The sequence below is a fragment of the Vigna unguiculata genome, unplaced genomic scaffold (assembly GCF_004118075.2).
Source record: "Vigna unguiculata cultivar IT97K-499-35 unplaced genomic scaffold, ASM411807v1 contig_3, whole genome shotgun sequence".
Lineage (NCBI taxonomy): Eukaryota > Viridiplantae > Streptophyta > Magnoliopsida > Fabales > Fabaceae > Vigna > Vigna unguiculata.
Window position 1 is genome coordinate 397,501 of NW_021011005.1, and position 26,210 is coordinate 423,710.

Sequence of the window (26,210 nt, forward strand, 5' to 3'; positions counted from 1 at the left end):
ATTTTTAGCTATGAGAAAGGCTCCATTGTCGAATTAAAACCTAACCATTAATCGAGAGGCGATGGGAACGACGAAACCTGCAAATACTTAAGACTTAAGATTTTATTAAAAAAATCTTAAAGAAAACAAATCTTAATGATTTCTTAGGTGGGATGGCGGAAGAAACCTAAAAACAATCCATTTTTTAGGAGTTGTACCCTACATTAACATCTGAATTTCATTACATCTGAATTTGAGAATAAAAGAGTAAATATTCGCCCGCGAGAATTTTTCTTTTATTGAATTTTTTTATATTTTTGCCAATTCTAAGAATCGATATTGAAAACAAGATCTAAAAATTTCGAAGATTGTATGAAATCTCAAAAAATACCGAGATTTCGTTATTTACTAAACATATGACTATTTCTATTATTTTATCGATTAGATAGAATCTATATCCATATAGATATAGATATTTGAATTACTTCATTCGCGAGGAGCCGTATGAGGTGAAAATCTCATGTACGGTTCTGTAATAAAGATGGAATTGAAAAACAACCATCAATTATAACCCCCAAAGAACCAGATTTCGTAAACAACATAGAGGAAGAATGAAGGGAATATCCTATCGAGGTAATAATATTTGCTTCGGAAGATATGCTCTTCAGGCACTTGAGCCAGCTTGGATAACATCTAGACAAATAGAAGCGGGACGGCGGGCAATGTCAAGAAATGTTCGCCGAGGTGGACAAATATGGGTACGTATTTTTCCAGACAAACCGGTTACAGTAAGACCTACTGAAACACGTATGGGTTCAGGAAAAGGATTTCCCGAATATTGGGTAGCTGTTGTTAAACCTGGGAAAATACTTTATGAAATGGGTGGAGTACCAGAAAATATAGCAAGAAAGGCTATTTCAATAGCATCATCCAAAATGCCGATACGAACTCAATTCATTATTTCAGGATAATAAAAGAGAACCAAAGAAAATAGGTCTTTAGAATGAAAAGAAAAAAGGCAATAATAGGTTCCTTTTTTTTTGAACACAAAATATTTTTACTTCCTTTTTTAGATTGAAATAATAAAAAAATGATATGATTCAACCTCAAACTCATTTGAATGTAGCGGATAACAGCGGAGCACGTGAACTGATGTGTATTCGAATCCTAGGAGCTAGTAATCGACGATATGCTTATATTGGCGACATTGTTGTTGCTGTAATCAAACAAGCAGTACCAAATACGAACTTAGAAAAATCTGAAGTGATCAGAGCTGTAATTGTACGTACTTGTAAACAACTAAAACGTAGCAACGGTATAATAATTCAGTATGATGATAATGCTGCAGTTATAATTGATCAAGAAGGAAATCCAAAAGGAACTCGAATCTTTTGCGCAATCGCCCGGGAATTGAGACAGTTAAATTTCACTAAAATAGTTTCATTAGCACCTGAGGTATTATAAGAGGAAACCACGATATGGATATATTCTTTTTTTGTGAAATAGATAAATGTATCTATTTTATCTCAAAAATATATCTTTTGTAATAATTATTATTTTGAAGAATTCGTACTTATAAGTTTTAGAAGTAGCCATTTTTCTTTATTTCAGATTTATACTTGAAAACCTAAACAATATCTATATCTATCTATATATAGATATGGGCGAACGACGGGAATTGAACCCGCGCATGGTGGATTCACAATCCACTGCCTTGATCCACTTGGCTACATCCGCCCTTATAGTAAAAATGATCTATATCTCAAATTCTACCTTTTCATTATCCTTTTTTTTCTAACAAAGGAAAAAAAAAAAGATAAGGAATCATTAAATCAATCAAAAACGTATGTATAAATCTATAGAAATCTAAAAAAAAGATTACTAATCCAATATCCAATATAAAGGAGCAATATTAACAAAGTTGATATTGCTCCTTTATTTTTAAACAAAAACTCGTCTACTTTAAATTAAGATCAAAATTTTATCCATTAACAGATGGAGCTTCCATCGCAGCTAGATCTAGAGGGAAATTATGAGCATTACGTTCATGCATTACTTCCATACCAAGGTTAGCTCGGTTAATAATATCAGCCCAGGTATTTATTACACGACCTTGACTATCAACTACGGATTGGTTGAAATTAAAACCATTTAAGTTGAAAGCCATAGTGCTGATACCTAAAGCGGTAAACCAAATACCTACTACAGGCCAAGCAGCTAGGAAGAAATGTAAAGAACGAGAATTGTTGAAACTTGCATATTGGAAGATTAATCGGCCAAAATAACCATGAGCAGCTACAATATTATAAGTTTCTTCCTCTTGACCAAATCTGTAACCTTCATTAGCGGATTCATTTTCTGTGGTTTCCCTGATCAAACTAGAAGTTACCAAGGAACCATGCATAGCACTGAATAGGGAGCCGCCGAATACACCAGCTACACCTAACATGTGAAATGGATGCATAAGAATATTATGCTCAGCCTGAAATACAATCATAAAATTGAAAGTACCTGAAATTCCTAGAGGCATACCATCCGAAAAGCTTCCTTGACCAATAGGATAGATCAAGAAAACAGCAGTAGCGGCTGCAACAGGAGCTGAATATGCAACAGCAATCCAAGGACGCATACCCAGACGAAAACTAAGTTCCCACTCACGACCCATGTAGCAAGCTACACCAAGTAAGAAGTGTAGAACAATTAGTTCATAAGGACCGCCGTTGTATAACCACTCATCAACAGAAGCTGCTTCCCAGATCGGATAAAAATGCAAACCTATAGCCGCAGAAGTAGGAATAATCGCACCAGAAATGATATTGTTTCCATAAAGTAGAGATCCAGAAACAGGCTCACGAATACCATCAATATCTACTGGAGGGGCAGCGATAAAAGCGATAATAAATACAGAAGTTGCAGTCAATAAAGTAGGAATCATCAAAACACCAAACCATCCAATGTAAAGACGATTTTCGGTGCTGGTTATCCAATTACAGAAGCGACCCCATAGGCTTTCGCTCTCGCGTCTCTCTAAAATTGCAGTCATGGTAAAATCTTGGTTCATTTAATCATTAGGGACTCCCAAGCACAAAAATTCTCTATAATGCGAGAATTTGAGGACTTGTTATTCAACAGTATAACATGACTTATATACCAGTGTCAACCAATACTAATATCCATAGTATGTTCTTATTCATTAGTATGTTCTTATTCATTTCGGTTTATCCGAATTTACCTTGTTTATCCCATTTCATTGATTCATAAAAAAAGTTTATTTTCTATATATCATTCTATTTATAGAAATAGAGAATAGAAATATAGATATAATACAACATCGATCTACAAAAATGAGTTGCCCGGGACTTGAACCCGGAACTAGTCGGATGAAGTAGATAATTTATTCTTGAATAAAATTCAACAATAGAATAAAACAAGAAAAAATCCCTCCCCAAGCCGTGTTTGCAGTTTTCATTGCACACGGCTTTCCCTATGTATACATCTAAACCTTAATTACTTGCCTAGCAAAAGACTCTAAGAAAGTGAAATATAATATTTAATTCATTAACCCCGAATCTTGACTCTGACTACATGAGCATTTCAAAATCCTATATATAGATATAGAAGACTAAAAAAAATGATTTTTTTATCCTCATTGAATAAAAAGAAGGAAGTTCGTTTTATCAATTTACACCGATTTAAAAAATAACATAACCTATTTTCAATTATAAATAATTGACGAAATCGTTTCTTAAAAGAATATCCAAATACCAAATACGACCTCTATAAAACCTACGCAAAGTAAAAGAAGTTCTTGGAAAAATCAAAGAAAAAAGATCTTCTTCTGTAAAAAATTCTTGCAATAATTTTTCTGAACTTAATTTTTTCAAATAAATGCGCACAGTACTTTTATGCTTACGAGCCAAAGTTTTTATACAAGAAAACCGAAGTATATATTTTATTTGATAGAAACTCTTTTTTTTTGCAGATCCATTGTAATAATGAGAAAAATTTCTGCATATGCGCAAAAACCGGTCAATAATATCAAAATCAGATAAATTGGCCCAAACCGGCTTACTAATAGGATGACCCATTACATTACAAAATTTTGTTTTAGCCAATGATCTCATTAGAGGAATAATGGGAACTATTGTATCAAGTTTTTTTATAACAATTTTAATAAGAAATGAATTTTGCAACATTTGACTTCGTACTACTGAAAGATTTAGTGGAATACTTAAAAAATAGCCTAAAAAGTGAAATGAATACTGAGATAATTCGTTTATATAGATCGTTTCTAGTCCAGCCCAAATATCAAAATGACATTGCCATAAATATATAAAATAGTATTTCCATTTATTTATCAAAAAAGGAGTATTCTTTAAAACCAGAATTGATTTTCCTTGATATCTAACATAATGGATGAAAGTATCCTTAAAGAAGAAGAAAGTATATGAACAATTCTTAGTAGATACTTCTACAAGATGTTTTATTTTTTCATAGAAAAAAATTCGCTCAAAAAAAACGCGAAAATGTTTTAACTGTAACTGAGAGGATTTGTTACGTAGAAAAAGAAAGATAGATTCATATTCCCATACATATAAATTATATAGGAACAAGAAAATTCTTCGATTCCTTTTTGAAAAAAAAGTAAAAATCCATTTTTTTGGAGGAAAAAGACTATTCCAATTATAATAGTAATAAAAAAACAACCTTATTAAATGAAAGAAAGAGACATCTTTTATCGAATATCGCAGGATTTGAACCAAGATTTCCAGATGGATAGGATAGGGTATTCGTATATCTGACTTATGATTTAAATATATCAGTTGATCTTCGAAAAAGGGAAAGATCGAATGAATTGATTGAAAATTTTTATAAGATTTTACGATTTCTAATCCCCTTAAGGAAGAGCTAAATAATTGTAGAGAAAATAGAATCTCCACGACGATACCAAAACCTTCTAATATTATTTGAGAAAAAAAATGATAATTATAACCCACAAAAGTATTTTTTTTAGAATCATTAACAAAAAGAATGAAATGAGTCTGTTGATACATTCGAGTACTTAAACGTTTTACAATTAGTAAACTAAATTTATTGTTATAATCGACATTTTCTATAAAAAAGGACTCATGAGCATAAGCTAGTCCATAAATAGATTCCCGAAAAAAAGTGGGTATAGGATGTCCTGGTATCGAGATCTACGGAGTTCTAAATATGCTTGATATTGCTCCATTAAAAAAGTCTATTTGGTCAAACAAAGAATCAGAGATTCATTGGATTATCAAATGATACATAGTGCGATATGGTCAAAACAGAAAATTATAGGTATAAATATATACCTAGAGAAGTAAAACCCATTAACGGACTCTCTCTAATCGATTTTTTGCCTAATTTTTGTTCTAGGATAACGAGCTAATTAAGAATCCTTTATTTTTTTTTTACCTAATCGCTCTTTTGATTTTGGAAAAAATATCTTTATCAATATACTCTTTCTTTTACACATTTATCGCTACCCCAAAATACCAAAAGATAATGGAAAATAGCTATATAGTTAGGACTCATAACAAAAATAAACCATTCACCAGAAAAGCTTTTCCCACATCAAGCACTAACCTATTTTTAACGTACAATTAGATGGGGTAATGATCCAAATAAAAAATAAATGAAAGCTCGATGCTTTTTGTTTCCCTATTAGAATTAGAACCACCAAGTTCTATCCCTTTATTAATCAAACCCAACGGAATTTTTTTTGTTACGAGCCAAAAATTCAAACAAAAATTTGAGCTGGATCCTAAAAGAATGAAATATTTTTAGAATTCTTCATTGATACGACATGCTACTTTTTCCAGTCATTCCTTTCTGGATCAGTCGTGGTTTTACAAGCTCTACCGATAGTATCGACGAACCCATTGCTTCATAGAAATGCGTAAAAAATAGAGTCGCTCTTAAAAGCCGAGTACTCTACCATTGAGTTAGCAACCCCATTACAATTTAAAAAATAAGGTGGATATTTATACCCAATCGCAATCAAAAAAATAAAATTACAAAATTGAATTGTCTAAAAAACTAAAAAAAGATATACCACCTATTTAAATACTATGTTCTTGAAATACTATGTTAGAGTTATCCATTATTATTATATATATAAGACTATATATATATTGGTATATATAGATCTAATATTTTCGTATATATATTCGTGTTTACCTTTCAATTCACTTACTTATTCATTAACAAAGTTTTTCTTGTTTGTCTCGCAGAAAGAAAACCAATGAACCTACCATTTGATGAAGTAATAACGCCTATTTAACGTAAGTAAGGTGATCAATTTATTCACGATCGGATTATATTTATTTGATACAGTGTTGTCAATATTAGTATTGAAAAAAAAATACAATCGAATAAATACAATCGAATTAATAAGATTTTCAATCTTATTAATTCGATTATTAGTATTATGTTAGAATTACTTATAAGAAAAATTATTTAAATATATATATATCTTTTTTTATTCTAAAATGATATTCTAAACTAAAAAAACGTATAAAATTATAGAAATATAGAAATCAATAGGAAAATACAAATTTCATATAGAAATGGAACAACTTCCCTATTATGTGAAATTCACATCGAAAAAGGCAATAGCCAGTTTCCCTTATAAATTGTAATCACTTTTTTCGTAAAATATCGTCTACTTACTATGCTTCTATTCCAATACGAAAGATAGAAATCTGTTTAATAATTAAGTATCTTTGTATTCGGCTCAATCCTTCTTTTAGGAAAAGATTGTGCCGAGTTTAATTGCAATTAATCCAAAGTATCCATTGCTTCGAATTCAAATAGTATCCATTGCTTCGAATTCAAATTTGATCTCCTTCCATACTTCGCAAGCAGCAGCTAATTCAGGACTCCATTTGCTAGCCTCACGGATAATTTCATTACCTTCACGAGCAAGATCACGTCCTTCATTTCGAGCCTTCACACAGGCTTCAAGAGCTACTCGATTAGCTACAGCACCTGGTGCATTTCCCCAAGGGTGTCCTAAAGTTCCTCCGCCAAATTGAAGTACGGAATCATCTCCAAAGATTTCGGTCAGAGCAGGCATATGCCAAACGTGAATACCTCCCGAAGCAACAGGCAGAACACCTGGTAGAGAAACCCAATCCTGAGTGAAATAAATACCACGACTTCGATCTTTTTCAACAAAATCATCACGCAGTAAGTCAACAAAACCTAAAGTGATATCTCTTTCCCCTTCAAGTTTACCTACTACGGTACCGGAGTGAACATGATCTCCACCAGACAAACGTAATGCTTTAGCTAATACACGAAAGTGCATACCATGATTCTTTTGTCTGTCGATAACTGCATGCATTGCACGATGTATATGAAGAAGTAGACCATTATCTCGGCAATAATGAGCCAAGCTAGTATTTGCAGTGAATCCCCCTGTTAAATAATCATGCATTACGATAGGAACGCCTAATTCTCTGGCAAATACAGCTCTTTTCATCATTTCTTCGCATGTACCCGCAGTTGCATTCAAGTAATGCCCTTTGATTTCACCTGTTTCAGCCTGTGATTTAAAAATCGCTTCAGCACAAAATAAGAAACGGTCTCTCCAACGCATAAATGGTTGGGAATTCACATTTTCATCATCTTTGGTAAAATCAAGTCCCCCACGAAGACATTCATAAACAGCTCTACCATAATTCTTAGCGGATAACCCCAATTTAGGTTTAATAGTACATCCTAATAGGGGACGACCATACTTGTTCAATTTATCTCTCTCAACTTGGATGCCGTGAGGCGGACCTTGGAAAGTTTTAATATAAGCGGTTGGGATTCGCAAATCCTCCAGACGTAGAGCACGCAGTGCCTTGAACCCAAATACATTACCGACAATAGAAGTAAACATGTTAGTAACAGAACCTTCTTCAAAAAGGTCTAAAGGATAAGCTACGTAAGCAATATATTGATTTTCTTCCCCAGCAACAGGTTCGATGTGATAGCATCGTCCTTTGTAACGATCAAGACTGGTAAGCCCATCGGTCCACACAGTTGTCCATGTACCAGTAGAAGATTCGGCGGCTACCGCAGCACCTGCTTCTTCAGGTGGAACTCCAGGTTGAGGAGTTACTCGAAATGCTGCCAAGATATCAGTATCTTTGGTTTCATACTCAGGAGTATAATAATTCAATTTATAATCTTTAACACCAGCTTTGAACCCAACACTTGCTTTAGTCTCTGTTTGTGGTGACATAAATCCCTCCCTACAACTCTTGAATTAAGAATTCTTGAAACAATAAGGTCTACTCGATATGACTTAGGAGTTAATGAAATCTTTTACAAAAATCAACTACTATTATCAATTAATCCCAAAGGTTCGTTATGTTATTATTAAATTAAACGATGGTATTTGATTTGTCAAATACATCATTATTGTATACTCTTTTCTATGTATGGCGCAACCCAATCTTTTTTTTTTTTCAATTTGATCTTATTTTTTAATTTTGAAATCGAAAGATCTAATCTAAATAATAATAATAATTTATTCTTAATCTTGACAGTGATATATGTTGTCTATGTAAATCCTAGATGTAAAAATAGGCAGCTTTCTCCCCGGAAAATAAAAAAAGAGGTCAAAAAATAGGGAAACAGAGGGTAAGTCTAAAAAATTGTCTACTGAGGAAATACGAAAGCCAATGATAAAAAAAATGAATTCTAAATTAAGGTACAGGTTCGAATTCCATACAGAATATAGATGATATTTTCTAGAATGATAGAAAAAAAGAAAAGACTTTCGAAAGATTTTATCCAATTGAAATTTTCAAAATAACTGCAGTAAGCTTAAGAATTCAATAATTGAATTTGAATAAGTAAGTAAACAGTTAAAGAGGATTGATGGAATAGTACCAAAAAAATGGAGTACTAACTCCCATTTCTTATTTCTTTTTGAATTAACCGATCAACTTGCTTTCTTATCGAACATTTCTTTTTGATTTAAAAACTTTTTCGGAAAAAAAAATTGGCTTTTGATATGCGAATAAATCCTCCTACTTCCGGTCCTGAAGTTTCTTCGATTGAAAAAAAAAATCTGGGACATATTGACCAAATAATTGGTCCGGTACTAGATGTAGCCTTTCCCCCGGGGAAGATGCCTAATATTTACAATGCTCTGGTAGTTAAGGGTCGAGATACTGTTGGTCAACAAATTAATGTGACTTGTGAAGTACAACAATTATTAGGAAATAATCGAGTTAGGGCTGTAGCTATGAGTGCTACAGATGGTCTAATGAGAGGAATGCAAGTTATTGACACAGGAACTCCCCTAAGTGTTCCAGTAGGCGGAGCAACTCTAGGACGAATTTTCAACGTGCTTGGAGAGCCGATTGATAATTTAGGTCCTGTAGATACTCGTACAACATCTCCCATTCATAGATCTGCGCCTACCTTTATACAATTAGATACAAAATTATCTATTTTTGAAACAGGAATAAAAGTAGTAGATCTTTTAGCTCCTTATCGTCGTGGAGGAAAAATAGGACTTTTCGGTGGAGCTGGAGTGGGTAAAACAGTACTTATTATGGAATTGATCAATAACATTGCCAAAGCTCATGGAGGTGTATCTGTATTTGGCGGAGTAGGTGAGCGTACTCGCGAGGGAAATGATCTTTATATGGAAATGAAAGAATCTGGAGTAATTAATGAACAAAATATTGCAGAATCCAAAGTAGCTTTAGTATATGGTCAAATGAATGAACCACCCGGAGCTCGTATGAGAGTTGGTTTAACTGCCCTAACTATGGCGGAATATTTTCGAGATGTCAATGAGCAAGATGTACTTCTATTTATCGACAATATCTTCCGCTTCGTTCAAGCAGGATCTGAAGTATCTGCCTTATTGGGTCGAATGCCCTCTGCTGTGGGTTATCAACCCACTCTTAGTACTGAAATGGGTTCTTTACAAGAAAGAATCACTTCTACCAAAGAAGGGTCCATAACTTCTATTCAAGCAGTTTATGTACCTGCCGACGATTTAACTGACCCTGCTCCTGCTACGACATTTGCACATTTAGATGCTACTACTGTACTATCAAGAGGATTAGCCGCCAAAGGTATCTATCCAGCAGTAGATCCTTTAGATTCAACCTCAACTATGCTCCAACCTCGAATCGTTGGTGAAGAACATTATGAGACTGCGCAACGAGTTAAACAAACTTTACAACGTTACAAAGAACTTCAAGACATTATAGCTATCCTTGGCTTGGACGAATTATCCGAAGAAGATCGCTTAACCGTAGCAAGAGCACGAAAAATTGAGCGTTTCTTATCACAACCTTTTTTCGTAGCAGAAGTTTTTACCGGTTCGGCTGGAAAATATGTTGGTCTAGTAGAAACAATTAGAGGGTTTAATTTGATTCTTTCTGGAGAATTAGACGGTCTTCCTGAACAAGCCTTTTATTTGGTAGGTAATATCGATGAAGCTACTGCGAAGGCTACGAACTTAGAAACGGAGAGCAATTTGAAGAAATGACTTTAAATCTTTGTGTATTGACCCCCAATCGAATTGTTTGGGATTCAGAAGTGAAGGAAATCATTTTACCTACTAATAGCGGACAAATTGGAGTATTACCTAATCATGCGCCTATTGCCTCAGCTGTCGATATAGGTATTTTGAGAATACGTCTTAAAGACCAATGGTTAACAATGGCTCTGATGGGGGGGTTTGCTAGAATAAATAATAATGAGATAACTGTTTTAGTAAATGATGCGGAAAAGGGTAGTGACATTGATCCACAAGAAGCACAGCAAACTCTTGAAATAGCAGAAACTAATTTGAATAAGGCTGAAGGCAAGAGACAAACAATTGAGGCAAATCTAGCTCTTAGACGAGCTAGAACACGAGTAGAGGCTATCAATGTTATTTCATAACAAGTTGAAATTGATGCGTCCCAATATCCGAAAACAATAAAAAGAAAAAAGAAACAGTCAGAAGAAAAAAGTAAGTAGAAAAGCTTATTAGATACCACAGTCAAAGGTATCTAATAAGTTATAACTATACCTTACCTACTATTGGATTTGAACCAATGACTCCCGCCGTATGAAAGCAATACTCTAACCACTGAGTTAAGTAGGTAATTTAGGACTCCTCCTCAAAAAAAAAAAAAGAAGAGTACCCATCTATCAGATTAATTGATTATAAATGTAAAATTACTGATAAGCAATACCAACCCCCGTTCAAGGGATTCGATCATGTAATATTCATCTTGACAAGCAATTATCTTCATACTATGATAAAATATGTATCAAAAACACAAGGGCTGTAGCTCAGTTAGGTAGAGCACCTCGTTTACACGAGCGCCAATGCTTTTTTTCAGAGGAGTTCATCTTGTAATTAAAAAAGTTTATCTTATAGTAAGAAATCGGTGTCTTACTCCATTTTAAGGAACAAAACAAGAGAACACTAGCCTGACAAAGGGTTTAGCCATAAAATCGAATCCATAATTGATTTGAGATATTGATAAGGTGAATACCCATTTCTCGTCAATGCTAAACATAAAGGGTATAGGGACCTAAAAAAGATTATCTTTTCTTCCTATTTTATGAACTTTAAGGTGTATGAAGTGTCATTTCTTATCTTCTATTTTAATTTTAGTAGGTGGATAAAGAGTCCATTTAACTTAAGTTGATCTAGGCCAGAAGCAGACCTACGTCAAGATAATCCTTCTTTGAAACACTTTGGTAGTGCTCTTTGATTGTTATACAAATAAAAAAGAAGAGCATAGGGAATCATCTCTTTATTCTTTACTGTAAAAAAAAAAAAAGATGGTGGACTAACTAATATTTTTATCAGTTAATGAAAAAGCTCAATGCAAAAAAAAAATGCATGTTGGGTTTTGAAAACAATTTAAATCATTTAGATAATAATTAGTTTGATCTGTTTTACCGAGAAGGTCTACGGTTCGAGTCCGTATAGCCCTAATATTCCTACAGATACTAATAATATTAATACTATTTTGGATCGAATAGATCTCATTACTAAGACTATTACTAAAAAAAAAACAATTTGTAACTTTCTATTCGAACATATTCATATTCGATAGAATAATATTAATATTAGTATATTCAGCTAGTCTAAAAAAATGGAGACTTTAGACTAAAAATGAAAATGAATTTGGTATATTTTCTACATTCAGAGGAGTACTTTTATGTTTCTTCTTTACGAATATGATATTTTTTGGGCATTTCTAATAATATCAAGTTTGATTCCTATTTTGGCATTTCTAATTTCTGGAATTTTAGCCCCCATTAGCAAGGGACCGGAAAAACTTTCTAGTTATGAATCCGGAATAGAACCAATAGGCGATGCTTGGTTACAATTTCGAATCCGTTATTATATGTTTGCTCTCATTTTTGTTGTTTTTGATGTTGAAACGGTTTTTCTTTATCCATGGGCAATGAGTTTCGATGTATTAGGGGTATCCGTATTTTTAGAAGCTTTCTTATTCGTGCTTATCCTAATTGTTGGTTCAGTTTATGCATGGCGAAAGGGGGCATTAGAATGGTCTTAATTCTTGACTATTTAGACAATTAGAAAAAAAAATATTGAGACAATTATGAATTCCATTGAGTTTCCCTTACTTGATCAAACAACCCAAAATTCAGTTATTTCAACGACATTAAATGATTTTTCAAATTGGTCAAGATTATCCAGTTTATGGCCGCTTCTTTATGGTACGAGTTGTTGCTTCATTGAATTTGCTTCATTAATAGGATCACGATTCGATTTTGATCGTTATGGACTAGTACCACGATCGAGTCCTAGGCAGGCGGACCTAATTTTAACAGCGGGCACTGTAACTATGAAAATGGCCCCTTCTTTAGTTCGATTATATGAACAAATGCCCGAACCTAAATATGTTATTGCTATGGGAGCCTGTACAATTACGGGGGGGATGTTTAGTACCGATTCTTATAGTACTGTTCGAGGCGTAGATAAGCTAATTCCTGTAGATGTATATTTGCCGGGCTGTCCACCTAAACCGGAGGCCATTATAGATGCTATAACAAAACTTCGTAAGAAAATATCTCGAGAAATATATGAAGATCCAATGAGTTTTCAACGAGAGAATAGATGTTTTACTACCAACCATAAGTTTCATGTTGGATACAGTACTTATACTGACAATTATGGTCAAGAATTTTTCTATCAACCGCCATCTACTTCAGAGATATCGTCTGACACATTTTTTTAAAGTACAATAATAAAAAGCAATTCCTTTTTTAAAAATTTCATCGTATTTTAAAAATTTCATCGTAATAGAAAATACTAATACCAAACTCATAAAAAAAATTTAGGAGAAGCAAAAAATGCAAGGTCGTTTGTCTTCTTGGCTAGTCAAACATGGACTAATTCATAGATCCTTGGGTTTCGATTACCTAGGAATAGAGACTTTACAAATAAAGCCCGAGGATTGGCATTCCATTGCTGTCATTTTATATGTATATGGTTACAATTATCTACGTTCTCAATGTGCCTATGATGTAGCACCCGGAGGACTCTTAGCTAGTGTATATCATTTTACAAGAATAGAGTATGGTATAAATCAACCCGAAGAGGTATGCATAAAAATATTTGTATCAAGAAAAAATCCCAGAATTCCTTCGATTTTTTGGGTTTGGAAAAGTGCGGATTTTCAAGAAAAGGAATCTTATGATATGTTGGGAATCTCTTATGATAGTCATCCGCGTCTAAGACGTATTTTAATGCCCGAAAATTGGATAGGATGGCCTTTGCGTAAAGATTATATTGCTCCAAATTTTTATGAAATACAAGATGCTCACTAAATGATAAAAATAATAAACTAATCCAAACTTCTGCAACCCCAGTCAAAGAATATAAGTACATTCTGTTATAGATCAGACAAAATAATTGATTGACATTAAATCAGGCAGAGTAATGGAAGTTGCATTCAGATATTATTATGTGAGAAATCACAAAATTCAGAAATAATAGAATGAATAATTATAGGGTTTAAAATAGGATAGGAGTTTCTTAAGATTCTAAAACAAAAACAATACTGAGTTCTTATCAGCCAAGCCAATAAAAGAAATAGGATGAACTGCAAAAATTCTTTATCTTTATAATCAACTAATTCTTTATCTTTATAATAAACTATATAACGTGCACATCACCATCAATTATACGGCCACGAAAAAAAAAACACAAAGAAAAGGGCTCGATTCTATTTTGGTAATCCTTCTCAGATGAATTCTTAATATTCTCACTCCACCCCAGAACTTCGACTTTTAGGTCTTTTAACCAACTAATTAAACCACTCGAATATTATGGAAATAGAAACCTTTTTTTGTATCGCAGAAAAAAAAGGAAAAAAATAGATAAAGAATTCATTATCTATATATCTATATCTATATATATATAGATACTATAGATAAGCGAATATACCTAATAAAAAATTGCATCTATTCTTTAATCATCTAGGAAAAGTATATCTACAGATACCTAAATAGATCAAAGAAATATGTTATGTATCAGAATCTAGAAGAACACAAATTTGTATGAGTATCTATCCCCCATATTCATTTTAATGAATATGGGGGATAGATACTCATACAAATGAATCTTGTGTCAGGAACCAGATTTGAACTGGTGACACGAGGATTTTCAGTCCTCTGCTCTACCAACTGAGCTATCCCGACCATTCTTGAAGCTTAATACTTTGATTTTAAAAGATTTTTAAAATCTATGTTAATGAATCTATATCAACTAAGTAAAAAAAAAGTTTGTAAGTGAGTTTCCGCAGTAATAATTATTTTTTATTGTTAATCGTTAATTACGCATATGAAAATTCCTTGCTAAAAAATAAGATATTAATTTATACATTTCTGATTAAAAAAAATTCTATGTGTTTCACATATATATTTATATCTATTCCAAAACTCGTCCCTTGTCATTATGATAGATAAGAAAATTATGATAGATAGGAAATTGATGAAAATAAAAATTCCAATTTCGTTGGGAAATAATAAATCGAATAAAACACATAAATAAGGACTTCAAGATAGAGAGGATATAGGAAAAAAATTAGAAAATGAAAAAGTATTTTTGGGGATAGAGGGACTTGAACCCTCATGATTTCTTAAGTCGACGGATTTTCCTCTTACTTTCAATTTCATTGTTGTCGGTATTGACATGTAGAATAGGACTCTATCTTTATTCTCATCTGATTTATCAGTTCTTCAAGGGTTTTAGCCGATTATGATGAAGTGAATAATTTCATCAATAAATATTCCATCTTTTCTTCAACTTCGAATTGATTTGATTCACATTTTTCATTTGTGAATATTTTTATCACAAATAGATCTTCAATAATAAAATAAAAAGTAACAAATTGAAAGAGTATTTCAGTATATATATATGTTTCTAAATGTTTATCTTTGATCCATTCCTGTAATTTTGGTGAAAGGATTCTTTTACTAATGCAATAAAAAAAGTCGTCAATTTCGTTTGTTAGAACAGCTTCCATAGAGTCTCTGCACCTATCCCTTTTTTATTATCACTTTCTGAATTTTTATTTGTTTTCAGAAAACAGGATTTGGCTCAGGATTGCCCATTGTGAATTCCAGGGTTTCTCTGAATTTGAAAATTATTACTTGGTAAGTTTCCATACCAAAACTCAATCCAATTAAGTCCGTAGCGTCTACCAATTTCGCCATATCCCCATCTTTTTTTTTATTTGAATCTGATTATAATAGAATGCTTTTTTTTTCATTTCTATTATGAGAATTATGCGGGAACTTTTGAATTCATTAAATACATATTATTTTATTAAATATTAAAAACCCCTTTCTCCAATTTTATAGATTTTATTTCATCTATATTGGATACCTTTATTTGTTTGAATCAGAACTAATTCTAATATCTATATATTAACAATTCAATATACACAGATATAGACCACATATCTACTTATCTTCTATGTACCTACTTATCTTCTTTTTTCATACAATTTAGAATACTCGAATGGTCGATTCTTTTTTTTTTTTTGTTTTTGCTTAAAAAAAAAAAGAAAATAAACAATCCATTTATTCATATACAATTTATATAACTAAAACGAATCTAGTGGCTAAAAAAAACCATTCTTTTAATTGAATATAATATAGAATTAGACATTTACTTAGAAATATGGAATTCCTTAATAAATATTTACTAAAATTTATATTTATTCAAATTTACTTTAAGTACTAATAAATAATCTTTTTGAAAGAAATCAATTTAATAATATATATCTAGAATAGTAGATCGAAATAAATTATATTAAATAAATTATATTAATATAATATTAATTATTATCTTGCACTTTATGTTATCAGATAAAATAAATAATAGAAATAATAAAAATTGGGTTTGATTTTCTATATTTTCTTTCTCTATTTTTGATGTTTGTATTAATTTGAATTTTGTTATAAATAACTAAAAATTGATAACTAAGATCCCATTCAATTCTTCTGCATATGTATATTTCGTTTACATTAGCCGGTTTAGCTCAGAGGTTAGAGCATCGCATTTGTAATGCGATGGTCATCGGTTCGAATCCGATAACCGGCTTTTCTCTATTTGTTTTTTACATAATTGATAATATCTTTTTTAGAAATAAAAAATTGGGAGAGTTCGATCTCTGCGGAAGAAATCAAGAAATTAACCTACTTTTTTGTATTCTTTTATATACAATAAATTCGGATATTGATAAAATTCATCTAATTCTTCTTTGTACTATAAAACTTTAGTAGATTTCGCTTCATTTAGAATTCTATAATATTTTTCATTTCGTTTAGTTTTCATTTCGATTTATAAGATTTTTCATTTTAAAAAAGGAGTTTTTATGTCACGTTACAGAGGACCTCGTTTCAAAAAAATACGTCGTCTAGGATATTTACCAGGACTTACTAGTAAAAGGCCAACAGTCAAAAACGAATTTCGAAATCAATTGCGCTTCAGTAAAAAATCTCAATATCGTATTCGTTTAGAAGAAAAACAAAAATTGCGTTTTCATTATGGTCTTACAGAACGACAATTGCTTAAATACGTTCGTATCTCCGGAAAAGCTAAAGGATCAACTGGTCAGGTTTTATTACAACTACTTGAAATGCGCTTGGATAACATACTTTTTCGATTGGGTATGGCTGCGACTATTCCTCAAGCCCGCCAATTTATAAACCATAGACATGTTTTAGTTAATGGTCGTATAGTGGATATACCAAGTTATCGTTGTAAACCTCAAGATATTATTACAGCAAAGGATGAACAAAAATCTAAAACTCTTATTCAAAATTATTTTGATTCAGCCCCCCATGAGAAATTGCCAAATCATTTGACTGTTCACCCTTTCCAATATAAAGGTTTAATTAATCAAATAATAGATAATAAATGGGTTGGTTTGAAAATAAATGAATTACTGGTTGTAGAATATTATTCTCGTCAAACTTAAACTTAACTAAAATAACAAGAGTTTTTTTTACAAGGATTTTCTGCTATTCATATATCATAGACATGGATATGCGAAAATTTTTATTCCTTGCCCACCCGTTATCCACTATTTTTTGTATTACCGAAAAATGAGGAATATAAAGTTGTCCATATCAACAAACAAATTTGAAATATGAAATAATGGTATGCATTGGGATGAGTAATATTGATGAATTTGGTAAAGATTCGGAAAGAGAGGGATTCGAACCCCCGGTAAACAAAAAGCCTACATAGCAGTTCCAATGCTACGCCTTGAACCACTCGGCCATCTCTCCTATATAATGATGCCCAGAAACCGGTTGAATGTTGAATAGTGAATCAATCCTATTTTTCATAAATGCATAAAACCTATTCAAACTATAAAAATACAAAGTAAAATTAAAAAAAAACCTCCTACAAGGTCTTAGGATAAACAAATTTGATTGATGAGTTCATTTTTACGTTATTTCGCACTGTATTATAATTATACAATTCCTTTATTTGTGGGATTGATTTCTCACACCATGATTAATTAAATTATAGAATGGATTTCTACCTATGCCTAGATCTCGGATAAATGAAAATTTTATAGATAAGACCTTTTCAATTGTAGCCAATATCTTATTACGAATAATTCCGACAACTTCAGGAGAAAAAAGGGCATTCACTTATTACAGAGATGGTGTGATTTGATTCCATTTTTTTTGACCGATTTCGGTCAAAAAAAAATGGAATGGAAAAACCCCACGCGTGTTGAAGGTGAAATTTGTAAATAAAAGGATTAATTCCTTCTGTCGTGTATCCTCGATTAATGAAGCCTTATATGCTTGAATTTTAGGTTTCTAGTATTAAGCGAAAGGTTATACCTATACTTATGGGGTTAGGTCAACCCCAAATTACTAGTACTGATAGGCAACATTGGGAAAGAAGCACTACGCTTGGGAATCAAGGACACGAAAACTTTGTATCTATCTATATCCATGGCTTATCGAGATTGGGACTAACAGGAATGGTTGGGACAATAAATATCCATCTCGTTCATATTTTGGATACCCATAGAACCATCGAAGATTATTGAGGTGACTAATTCCAGGAAATTAAGCAGCGTAGAGGACAAAGAAATTGTTGAAGTTCTTATTTTTTTTTATCAAGTACCTACATACTTAATGTTAAGAAATAATTTTTGACAGGAAGGTTGGCTAGAGATTTATTGTAAAAACACTAGCTCTGTTCAGTTGAGAATGAGAATACTGGAATATTTTTTGATTTGATGGATTTTTCTCATTACACACATAAGGGGGGAGCCGTATGAGATGAAAATCTCACGTACAGTTCTGGAGCGGAGATTCTTTGAACCGAATGACGACCGTAACGGATGTCAGCTCAATCTGAAGGAAATTATGCAGAAGCTTTACAGAATTATTATGAGGCTATGCGACTGGAAATTGATCCCTATGATCGAAGTTATATACTTTATAACATAGGCCTTATTCACACAAGTAACGGAGAACATACTAAAGCTTTGGAATATTATTTTCGGGCGCTCGAACGAAACCCATTTTTACCCCAAGCTTTTAATAATATGGCCGTGATCTGTCATTACGTGCGACTATCTCCACTATAGAAAGAAAAAAGAAAAGAACAAGCAAATCCACAAATTTTAATATAAGAAATATAGAAATATAAATAATTATAAATAAGAAAGGCTTTCTACATATATATATCGTTCAAAACAACGATTTTTATCAGCTGTAGCAAAGAAACTTCATAGAAGTAAAAATATGAAGAAATCGATATGTCTAGATACCCTCTTTTTCTATGGATAAAAGATCTAATTGATAAAGGAAGCATCGTAAGGATCAATTAACACGGTTTTCAATCGATATAATAAAAACTGCTTCCTTATCTCATGATAAATAAAGAAGTCAGGAATCCACTTATGTAATAAAAAGGATCCCCTGGTATTTTGAGCAGCGGTGTAGTATCAAATCCCAAAGATAGAAAGTATTTTCTCTTTACTTATAAGAACTTATAAGATAAGAAAGAAAAAACTTTTACCAAGATTCTATAGAAATGAATCTATCATATATTTTTGTATATGATATATAAAATCGAGATAGTTACCTTTCAGAAAATTAGAATTAGGGCGTTAATGCCAATGCTTTATTCCCTTTTCTGAAGGTAGGAGAAAAGATAAAACTAAAAAAAAAGATGAAATTCTTTGAAATTCTTTATTTATTAGTAAAAATGAAAGTTTGAAACTCATATTAATAATTTCTTTTTTTCTTTTAGTTAACTTCAAGATAATAGAACAAAAAAAGAATTGACTACTGAGCCGTATGAGTCAGGAAATTCTCAAGTACGGTTCTAAGGAAAGGAATTGACTCACCTATTTCGACCGAGGAGAACAGGCCATTCGGCAGGGAGACTCAGAAGTTGCGGAGTCTTGGTTTAATCAAGCCGCTGAATATTGGAAACAAGCTATAGCTCTCACCCCCGGTAATTATATTGCAGCACAGAATTGGTTGAAGATCACAGGGCGTTTTGAATAAGAACACTCTGTTTCTTTTTTTTCTTATATATTTATCTATCTATATAAAGATATAGATAGATAAATATATATTGTTATAAATTCTTGTTTCTTGTCCCTATCAAATTCAAAAATCATTTCTATAGGAACGACCAATCACATAATTTAAATATATCCCTTCTAATTTTGTTCGATTTTGTCTAGTATTTCATAGAAATAAACGAGATGTGGATACAGTAGATAATTTTCTCCTTTTTTCTGTTATTTAAACTAATATTCAATCAAATTAAGAAAAGAGACCTTCAAAAAAGAAATAAAATATAGGTATATTGCCTAATAATGAATGCTAATGCCTGCTCAATTTGAAATAGAGTACATACTTATACTTTATCTAAAAAAAAAAATAAAATCTAAGGAATAGAATTAGAATAAAATCTGAATACATTTGATTAGGCTGCACGAAAAATTATTGAACTTCCATTCAGAGTTCCCAAAAAGGTCTTAGAAGATTAAAATAGGTCCGTTGAGCGCCTCACTCTTATGTCATAATAGATTCGAACACTTGCCCCGAATTGACTTCGAGATCATAATTGTTCTAGTGAAAAACTAAAGAAATGAAATTTACTAAGATATCCAATACATGAGAGATAGGAGAGAACAAAACTCAATAGAAACATCTCTAATAAGTTCACTAATTCTGTTTTATGTTGGCAGGTCTCTTTGTATGTGTTGTCTGGAAAGAGGAGGACTCAATGATTATTCGTTCACCGGAACCAGAAGTTAAAATTTTGGTAGATAGGGATCCTATAAAAACTTCTTTTGAGGAATGGGCAAAACCTGGTCATTTCTCAAGAACAATAGCTAAGGGACCAGATACTACTACTTGGATCTGGAACCTACATGCTGACGCTCATGATTTTGATAGCCATACTAATGATTTAGAGGAGATTTCCCGAAAAGTTTTTAGTGCGCATTTTGGCCAACTCTCTATCATCTTTCTTTGGCTGAGTGGCATGTATTTTCATGGTGCTCGTTTTTCCAATTATGAGGCATGGTTAAGTGATCCTACTCACATTAGGCCTAGTGCTCAGGTGGTTTGGCCAATAGTGGGTCAAGAAATATTGAATGGTGATGTAGGGGGGGGGTTCCGAGGAATACAAATAACCTCTGGTTTTTTTCAGATTTGGAGAGCATCTGGAATAACTAATGAATTACAACTCTATTGTACTGCAATTGGTGCATTGGTCTTTGCAGCCTTAATGCTTTTTGCTGGTTGGTTTCATTATCACAAAGCTGCTCCAAAATTGGCTTGGTTCCAAGATGTAGAATCTATGTTGAATCACCATTTGACAGGGCTCCTAGGGTTGGGGTCTCTTTCTTGGGCAGGACATCAAATACATGTATCTTTACCGATTAACCAATTTCTAAATGCTGCAGTAGATCCCAAAGAGATACCACTTCCTCATGAATTTATCCTAAATCGGGATCTTTTGGCTCAACTTTATCCGAGTTTTTCCGAGGGAGCAACCCCATTTTTTACCTTGAATTGGTCAAAATACGGAGAATTTCTTACTTTTCGTGGAGGATTAGATCCAGTAACTGGAGGTTTATGGCTGACCGATATTATACACCATCATTTAGCTATTGCAATTCTTTTCTTGATAGCGGGTCACATGTATAGGACCAACTGGGGTATTGGTCACAATATAAAAGACATTTTAGAGGCACATAAAGGTCCATTTACAGGCCAGGGTCATAAAGGTATATATGAGATTCTAACAACGTCATGGCATGCTCAATTATCTATTAATCTAGCTATGTTAGGCTCTTTGACCATTGTTGTAGCTCACCATATGTATTCTATGCCTCCTTATCCATACCTAGCTACTGACTATGGTACACAACTGTCATTGTTTACACATCACATGTGGATTGGTGGATTTCTCATAGTCGGTGCTGCTGCGCATGCAGCGATTTTTATGGTAAGAGATTATGATCCGACTATTCGATACAACGATCTATTAGATCGTGTCCTTAGACATCGTGATTCAATCATATCACATCTTAACTGGGTATGTATCTTTTTAGGTTTTCACAGTTTTGGTTTGTATATTCATAATGATACCATGAGCGCATTAGGGCGCCCTCAAGATATGTTTTCAGATACTGCTATACAATTACAGCCGATCTTTGCTCAATGGATACAAAATACCCACGCTTTAGCACCTGGCACAACAGCCCCAGGTGCAGCAACAAGTACCAGTTTGACTTGGGGAGGTGAAAATTTAGTAGCAGTGGGCGGTAAAGTTGCTTTGTTACCTATTCCTTTAGGAACTGCGGATTTTTTGGTCCATCATATTCATGCATTTACAATTCATGTAACAGTATTGATACTCTTAAAGGGTGTTCTATTTGCTCGTAGTTCACGATTGATACCGGATAAAGCAAATCTAGGTTTTCGTTTCCCTTGTGATGGACCTGGAAGAGGGGGGACATGCCAAGTATCCGCTTGGGATCATGTCTTCTTAGGACTATTTTGGATGTACAATTCAATTTCCGTAGTTATATTCCATTTCAGTTGGAAAATGCAGTCAGATGTTTGGGGTAGTATAAGTGATCAAGGGATAGTAACTCATATCACAGGAGGAAATTTTGCGCAGAGTTCCATTACCATTAATGGGTGGCTTCGTGATTTCTTATGGGCGCAGGCATCCCAGGTAATTCAGTCTTATGGTTCTTCATTATCTGCATATGGTCTTTTTTTCTTGGGTGCACATTTTGTATGGGCTTTTAGTTTAATGTTTCTATTCAGCGGGCGTGGTTATTGGCAAGAACTTATTGAATCCATTGTTTGGGCTCATAATAAATTAAAAGTTGCTCCTGCTACTCAGCCCAGAGCCTTGAGCATTGTACAAGGACGTGCTGTAGGAGTAACACATTACCTTCTAGGTGGAATTGCCACAACATGGGCATTCTTCTTAGCAAGAATTATTGCAGTAGGATAATAGCTAGGAGGATTTGAAAATCATTATGGCATTAAGATTTCCAAGCTTTAGTCAAGGCTTAGCTCAAGACCCCACTACTCGTCGTATTTGGTTTGGTATTGCTACCGCACATGACTTCGAAAGTCATGATGATATTACTGAGGAACGTCTTTATCAGAATATTTTTGCTTCTCATTTCGGGCAATTAGCAATCATTTTTCTGTGGACTTCCGGGAATCTCTTTCATGTAGCTTGGCAAGGTAATTTTGAGACATGGGTACAGGATCCTTTACATGTAAGACCTATTGCTCATGCAATTTGGGATCCTCATTTTGGTCAACCAGCTGTAGAAGCTTTTACTCGAGGGGGTGCTCTAGGTCCTGTTAATATAGCCTATTCTGGTGTTTATCAGTGGTGGTATACAATCGGTTTACGTACTAATGGGGATCTTTATACTGGAGCTATTTTTCTATTAATACTTTCTATTATATCTTTAATAGCAGGTTGGTTACACCTACAACCAAAATGGAAACCGAGTGTTTCGTGGTTTAAAAATGCCGAATCCCGCCTCAATCATCATTTGTCAGGACTATTCGGAGTAAGTTCCTTGGCTTGGACAGGGCATTTAGTTCATGTTGCTATTCCGGGGTCCAGGGGGGAATCCGTTCGATGGAACAATTTATTAGATATCTTGCCGCACCCCGAGGGATTAGGTCCATTTTTTACAGGTCAGTGGAATCTTTATGCTCAAAACCCAGATTCCAATAATCATATATTTGGTACCCCTCAAGGAGCAGGAACTGCTATTCTAACACTTCTCGGAGGATTTCATCCGCAAACTCAAAGTTTATGGTTAACTGATATTGCACACCATCATTTGGCTATTGCGTTTATTTTTCTAGTTGCTGGCCATATGTATAGAACTAATTTCGGGATTGGTCACAGTATTAAAGATCTTTTAGAAGCACATACTCCTCCGGGGGGTAGATTGGGGCGTGGGCATAAGGGTCTTTATGATACAATCAATAATTCAATTCATTTTCAATTAGGTCTTGCTCTAGCCTCTTTAGGGGTTATTACTTCCTTGGTAGCACAACACATGTACTCTTTACCTGCTTATGCGTTTATAGCGCAAGACTTTACTACTCAAGCTGCCTTATATACTCATCATCAATATATAGCAGGCTTCATTATGACAGGGGCTTTTGCTCATGGAGCTATCTTTTTTATTAGAGATTATAATCCAGAGCAGAATCAAGATAATGTCTTGGCAAGAATGTTAGACCATAAAGAAGCTATCATATCCCACTTAAGTTGGGCTAGCCTCTTTCTGGGGTTCCATACTCTGGGACTTTATGTCCATAACGATGTCATGCTTGCTTTTGGTACTCCGGAGAAACAAATTTTGATTGAACCTATATTTGCCCAATGGATACAATCTGCTCATGGTAAAACTTCCTATGGGTTCGATATACTTTTATCTTCAACGAACAGTCCGGCGTTCAATGCGGGACGAAGCATATGGTTGCCTGGTTGGTTAAACGCTGTAAATGAGAATAGTAATTCTCTATTCTTAACAATAGGGCCTGGAGACTTCTTGGTTCATCATGCTATTGCTCTTGGTTTACATACAACTACTTTGATTTTAGTAAAAGGTGCTTTGGATGCGCGTGGTTCTAAGTTAATGCCTGATAAAAAAGATTTTGGTTATAGTTTTCCTTGTGATGGCCCGGGACGAGGCGGAACTTGTGATATTTCCGCTTGGGACGCATTTTATTTGGCAGTTTTCTGGATGTTAAATACCATTGGATGGGTTACTTTTTATTGGCATTGGAAACACATTACACTATGGCAGGGTAATATTTCACAGTTTAATGAATCTTCTACCTATTTGATGGGATGGTTAAGAGATTATCTATGGTTGAACTCTTCACAACTTATCAATGGATATAACCCTTTTGGTATGAATAGTTTATCAGTCTGGGCATGGATGTTCTTGTTTGGACATCTTGTTTGGGCTACTGGATTTATGTTCTTAATTTCTTGGCGCGGATATTGGCAGGAATTGATTGAAACTTTGGCATGGGCTCATGAACGTACACCTTTGGCTAATTTGATTCGATGGAGAGATAAACCAGTGGCTCTTTCCATTGTGCAAGCAAGATTGGTTGGACTAGCCCACTTTTCCGTAGGTTATATATTTACTTATGCAGCCTTCTTAATTGCCTCTACATCGGGCAAATTCGGTTAATTGAATTCTTTATTATATATATCTGGCAAGAATCTCATTTCCTTCTATAGGGAAGAGAAGCCACTTATACATCTAGGATCCGACTTCTATCATTGATGCTAATAGCAAATTAACCATTATGGCAAGGAAAAGTGTTATTCAGAGGGAAAAGAAGAGACAAAAATTGGAACAGAAATATCATTTGATTCGCCGATCCTCAAAAAAAGAAATAAGCAAAGTTCCGTCGTTAAGTGAGAAATGGGAAATTCATGGAAAATTAGAATCACTACCGCGTAATAGTGCACCTATACGTCTTCATCGACGTTGTTTTTCGACCGGAAGACCGAGAGCTAATTATCGAGACTTTGGATTATCTGGACACATACTTCGGGAAATGGTTCATGCATGTTTCTTGCCGGGTGCAACAAGATCCAGTTGGTAAGGATTTCCAATTATCTTCATTTTTTTCATTTTATTATCAGCGATCATAGGAGGGTCCCTTTACCGTTATGTATAAATGGTTTATTCTATTTATATAGATATGGTAAAGGGACGCATTCCATCTTTGTTTTTGTTCATTAGTTATCAATTCTTTTCTTTATCGCGGAGTAGAGCAACTTGGTAGCTCGCAAGGCTCATAACCTTGAGGTTACGGGTTCAAATCCCGTCTCCGCAACTTTTTGAATTTGATAAAAAAACAAGGTTTCAAGAAGAAGGGCATTATACGCAGTAAATTCTATGGCATTTTTCATACTATGACTATTAAATACATAGGGCGGATAGCGGGAATCGAACCCGCGTCTTCTCCTTGGCAAAGAGAAATTTTACCATTCGACTATATCCGCGTTTTCATTGTACTTGATATGCGATTCTATTTATACAGAGATGGGCCTGATATTCTATATAGGGATATAGGGATAATGAAAAAGAAATTTAGATAATAGATATTGTCTCCCA

At 33.6% G+C, this 26,210-nt stretch overlaps 1 protein-coding gene and 3 non-coding genes across 4 annotated transcripts; 2 read left to right on the forward strand and 2 right to left on the reverse strand.

Annotated features, from left to right (window-relative positions):
- Positions 1-12,575: 12,575 nt before the first annotated feature.
- Positions 12,576-15,722, forward strand: LOC114171564 (NAD(P)H-quinone oxidoreductase subunit K, chloroplastic-like). The gene is made up of 2 exons (XM_028056512.1): positions 12,576-13,119; positions 13,532-15,722. The coding sequence occupies exons 1-2, from the start codon at positions 12,600-12,602 to the stop codon at positions 13,828-13,830; spliced, it is 819 nt and encodes a 272-aa protein (XP_027912313.1). The 5' UTR covers positions 12,576-12,599; the 3' UTR covers positions 13,831-15,722.
- TRNAF-GAA lies at positions 14,631-14,703 on the reverse strand. The gene has a single exon. It is a non-coding gene; the product is annotated as a tRNA-Phe (tRNA).
- An 817-nt stretch (positions 15,723-16,539) lies between the features above and the next one.
- Positions 16,540-16,612, forward strand: TRNAT-UGU. Its single transcript has one exon. It is a non-coding gene; the product is annotated as a tRNA-Thr (tRNA).
- A 9,415-nt stretch (positions 16,613-26,027) lies between these two features.
- On the reverse strand, positions 26,028-26,098 carry TRNAG-GCC. The gene has a single exon. It is a non-coding gene; the product is annotated as a tRNA-Gly (tRNA).
- Between the last annotated feature and the right edge of the window lie 112 nt (positions 26,099-26,210).

Coding starts and splice junctions, on each gene's coding strand:
- LOC114171564 (XM_028056512.1), top strand. CDS start 12,600: ATGAATTCCATTGAGTTTCCCTTACTTGATCAAACAACCCAAAATTCA. Junction 13,120..13,531: donor TTTTCAACGAGAGAATAGAT/GTTTTACTACCA, acceptor CCTATGATGTAG/CACCCGGAGGACTCTTAGCT.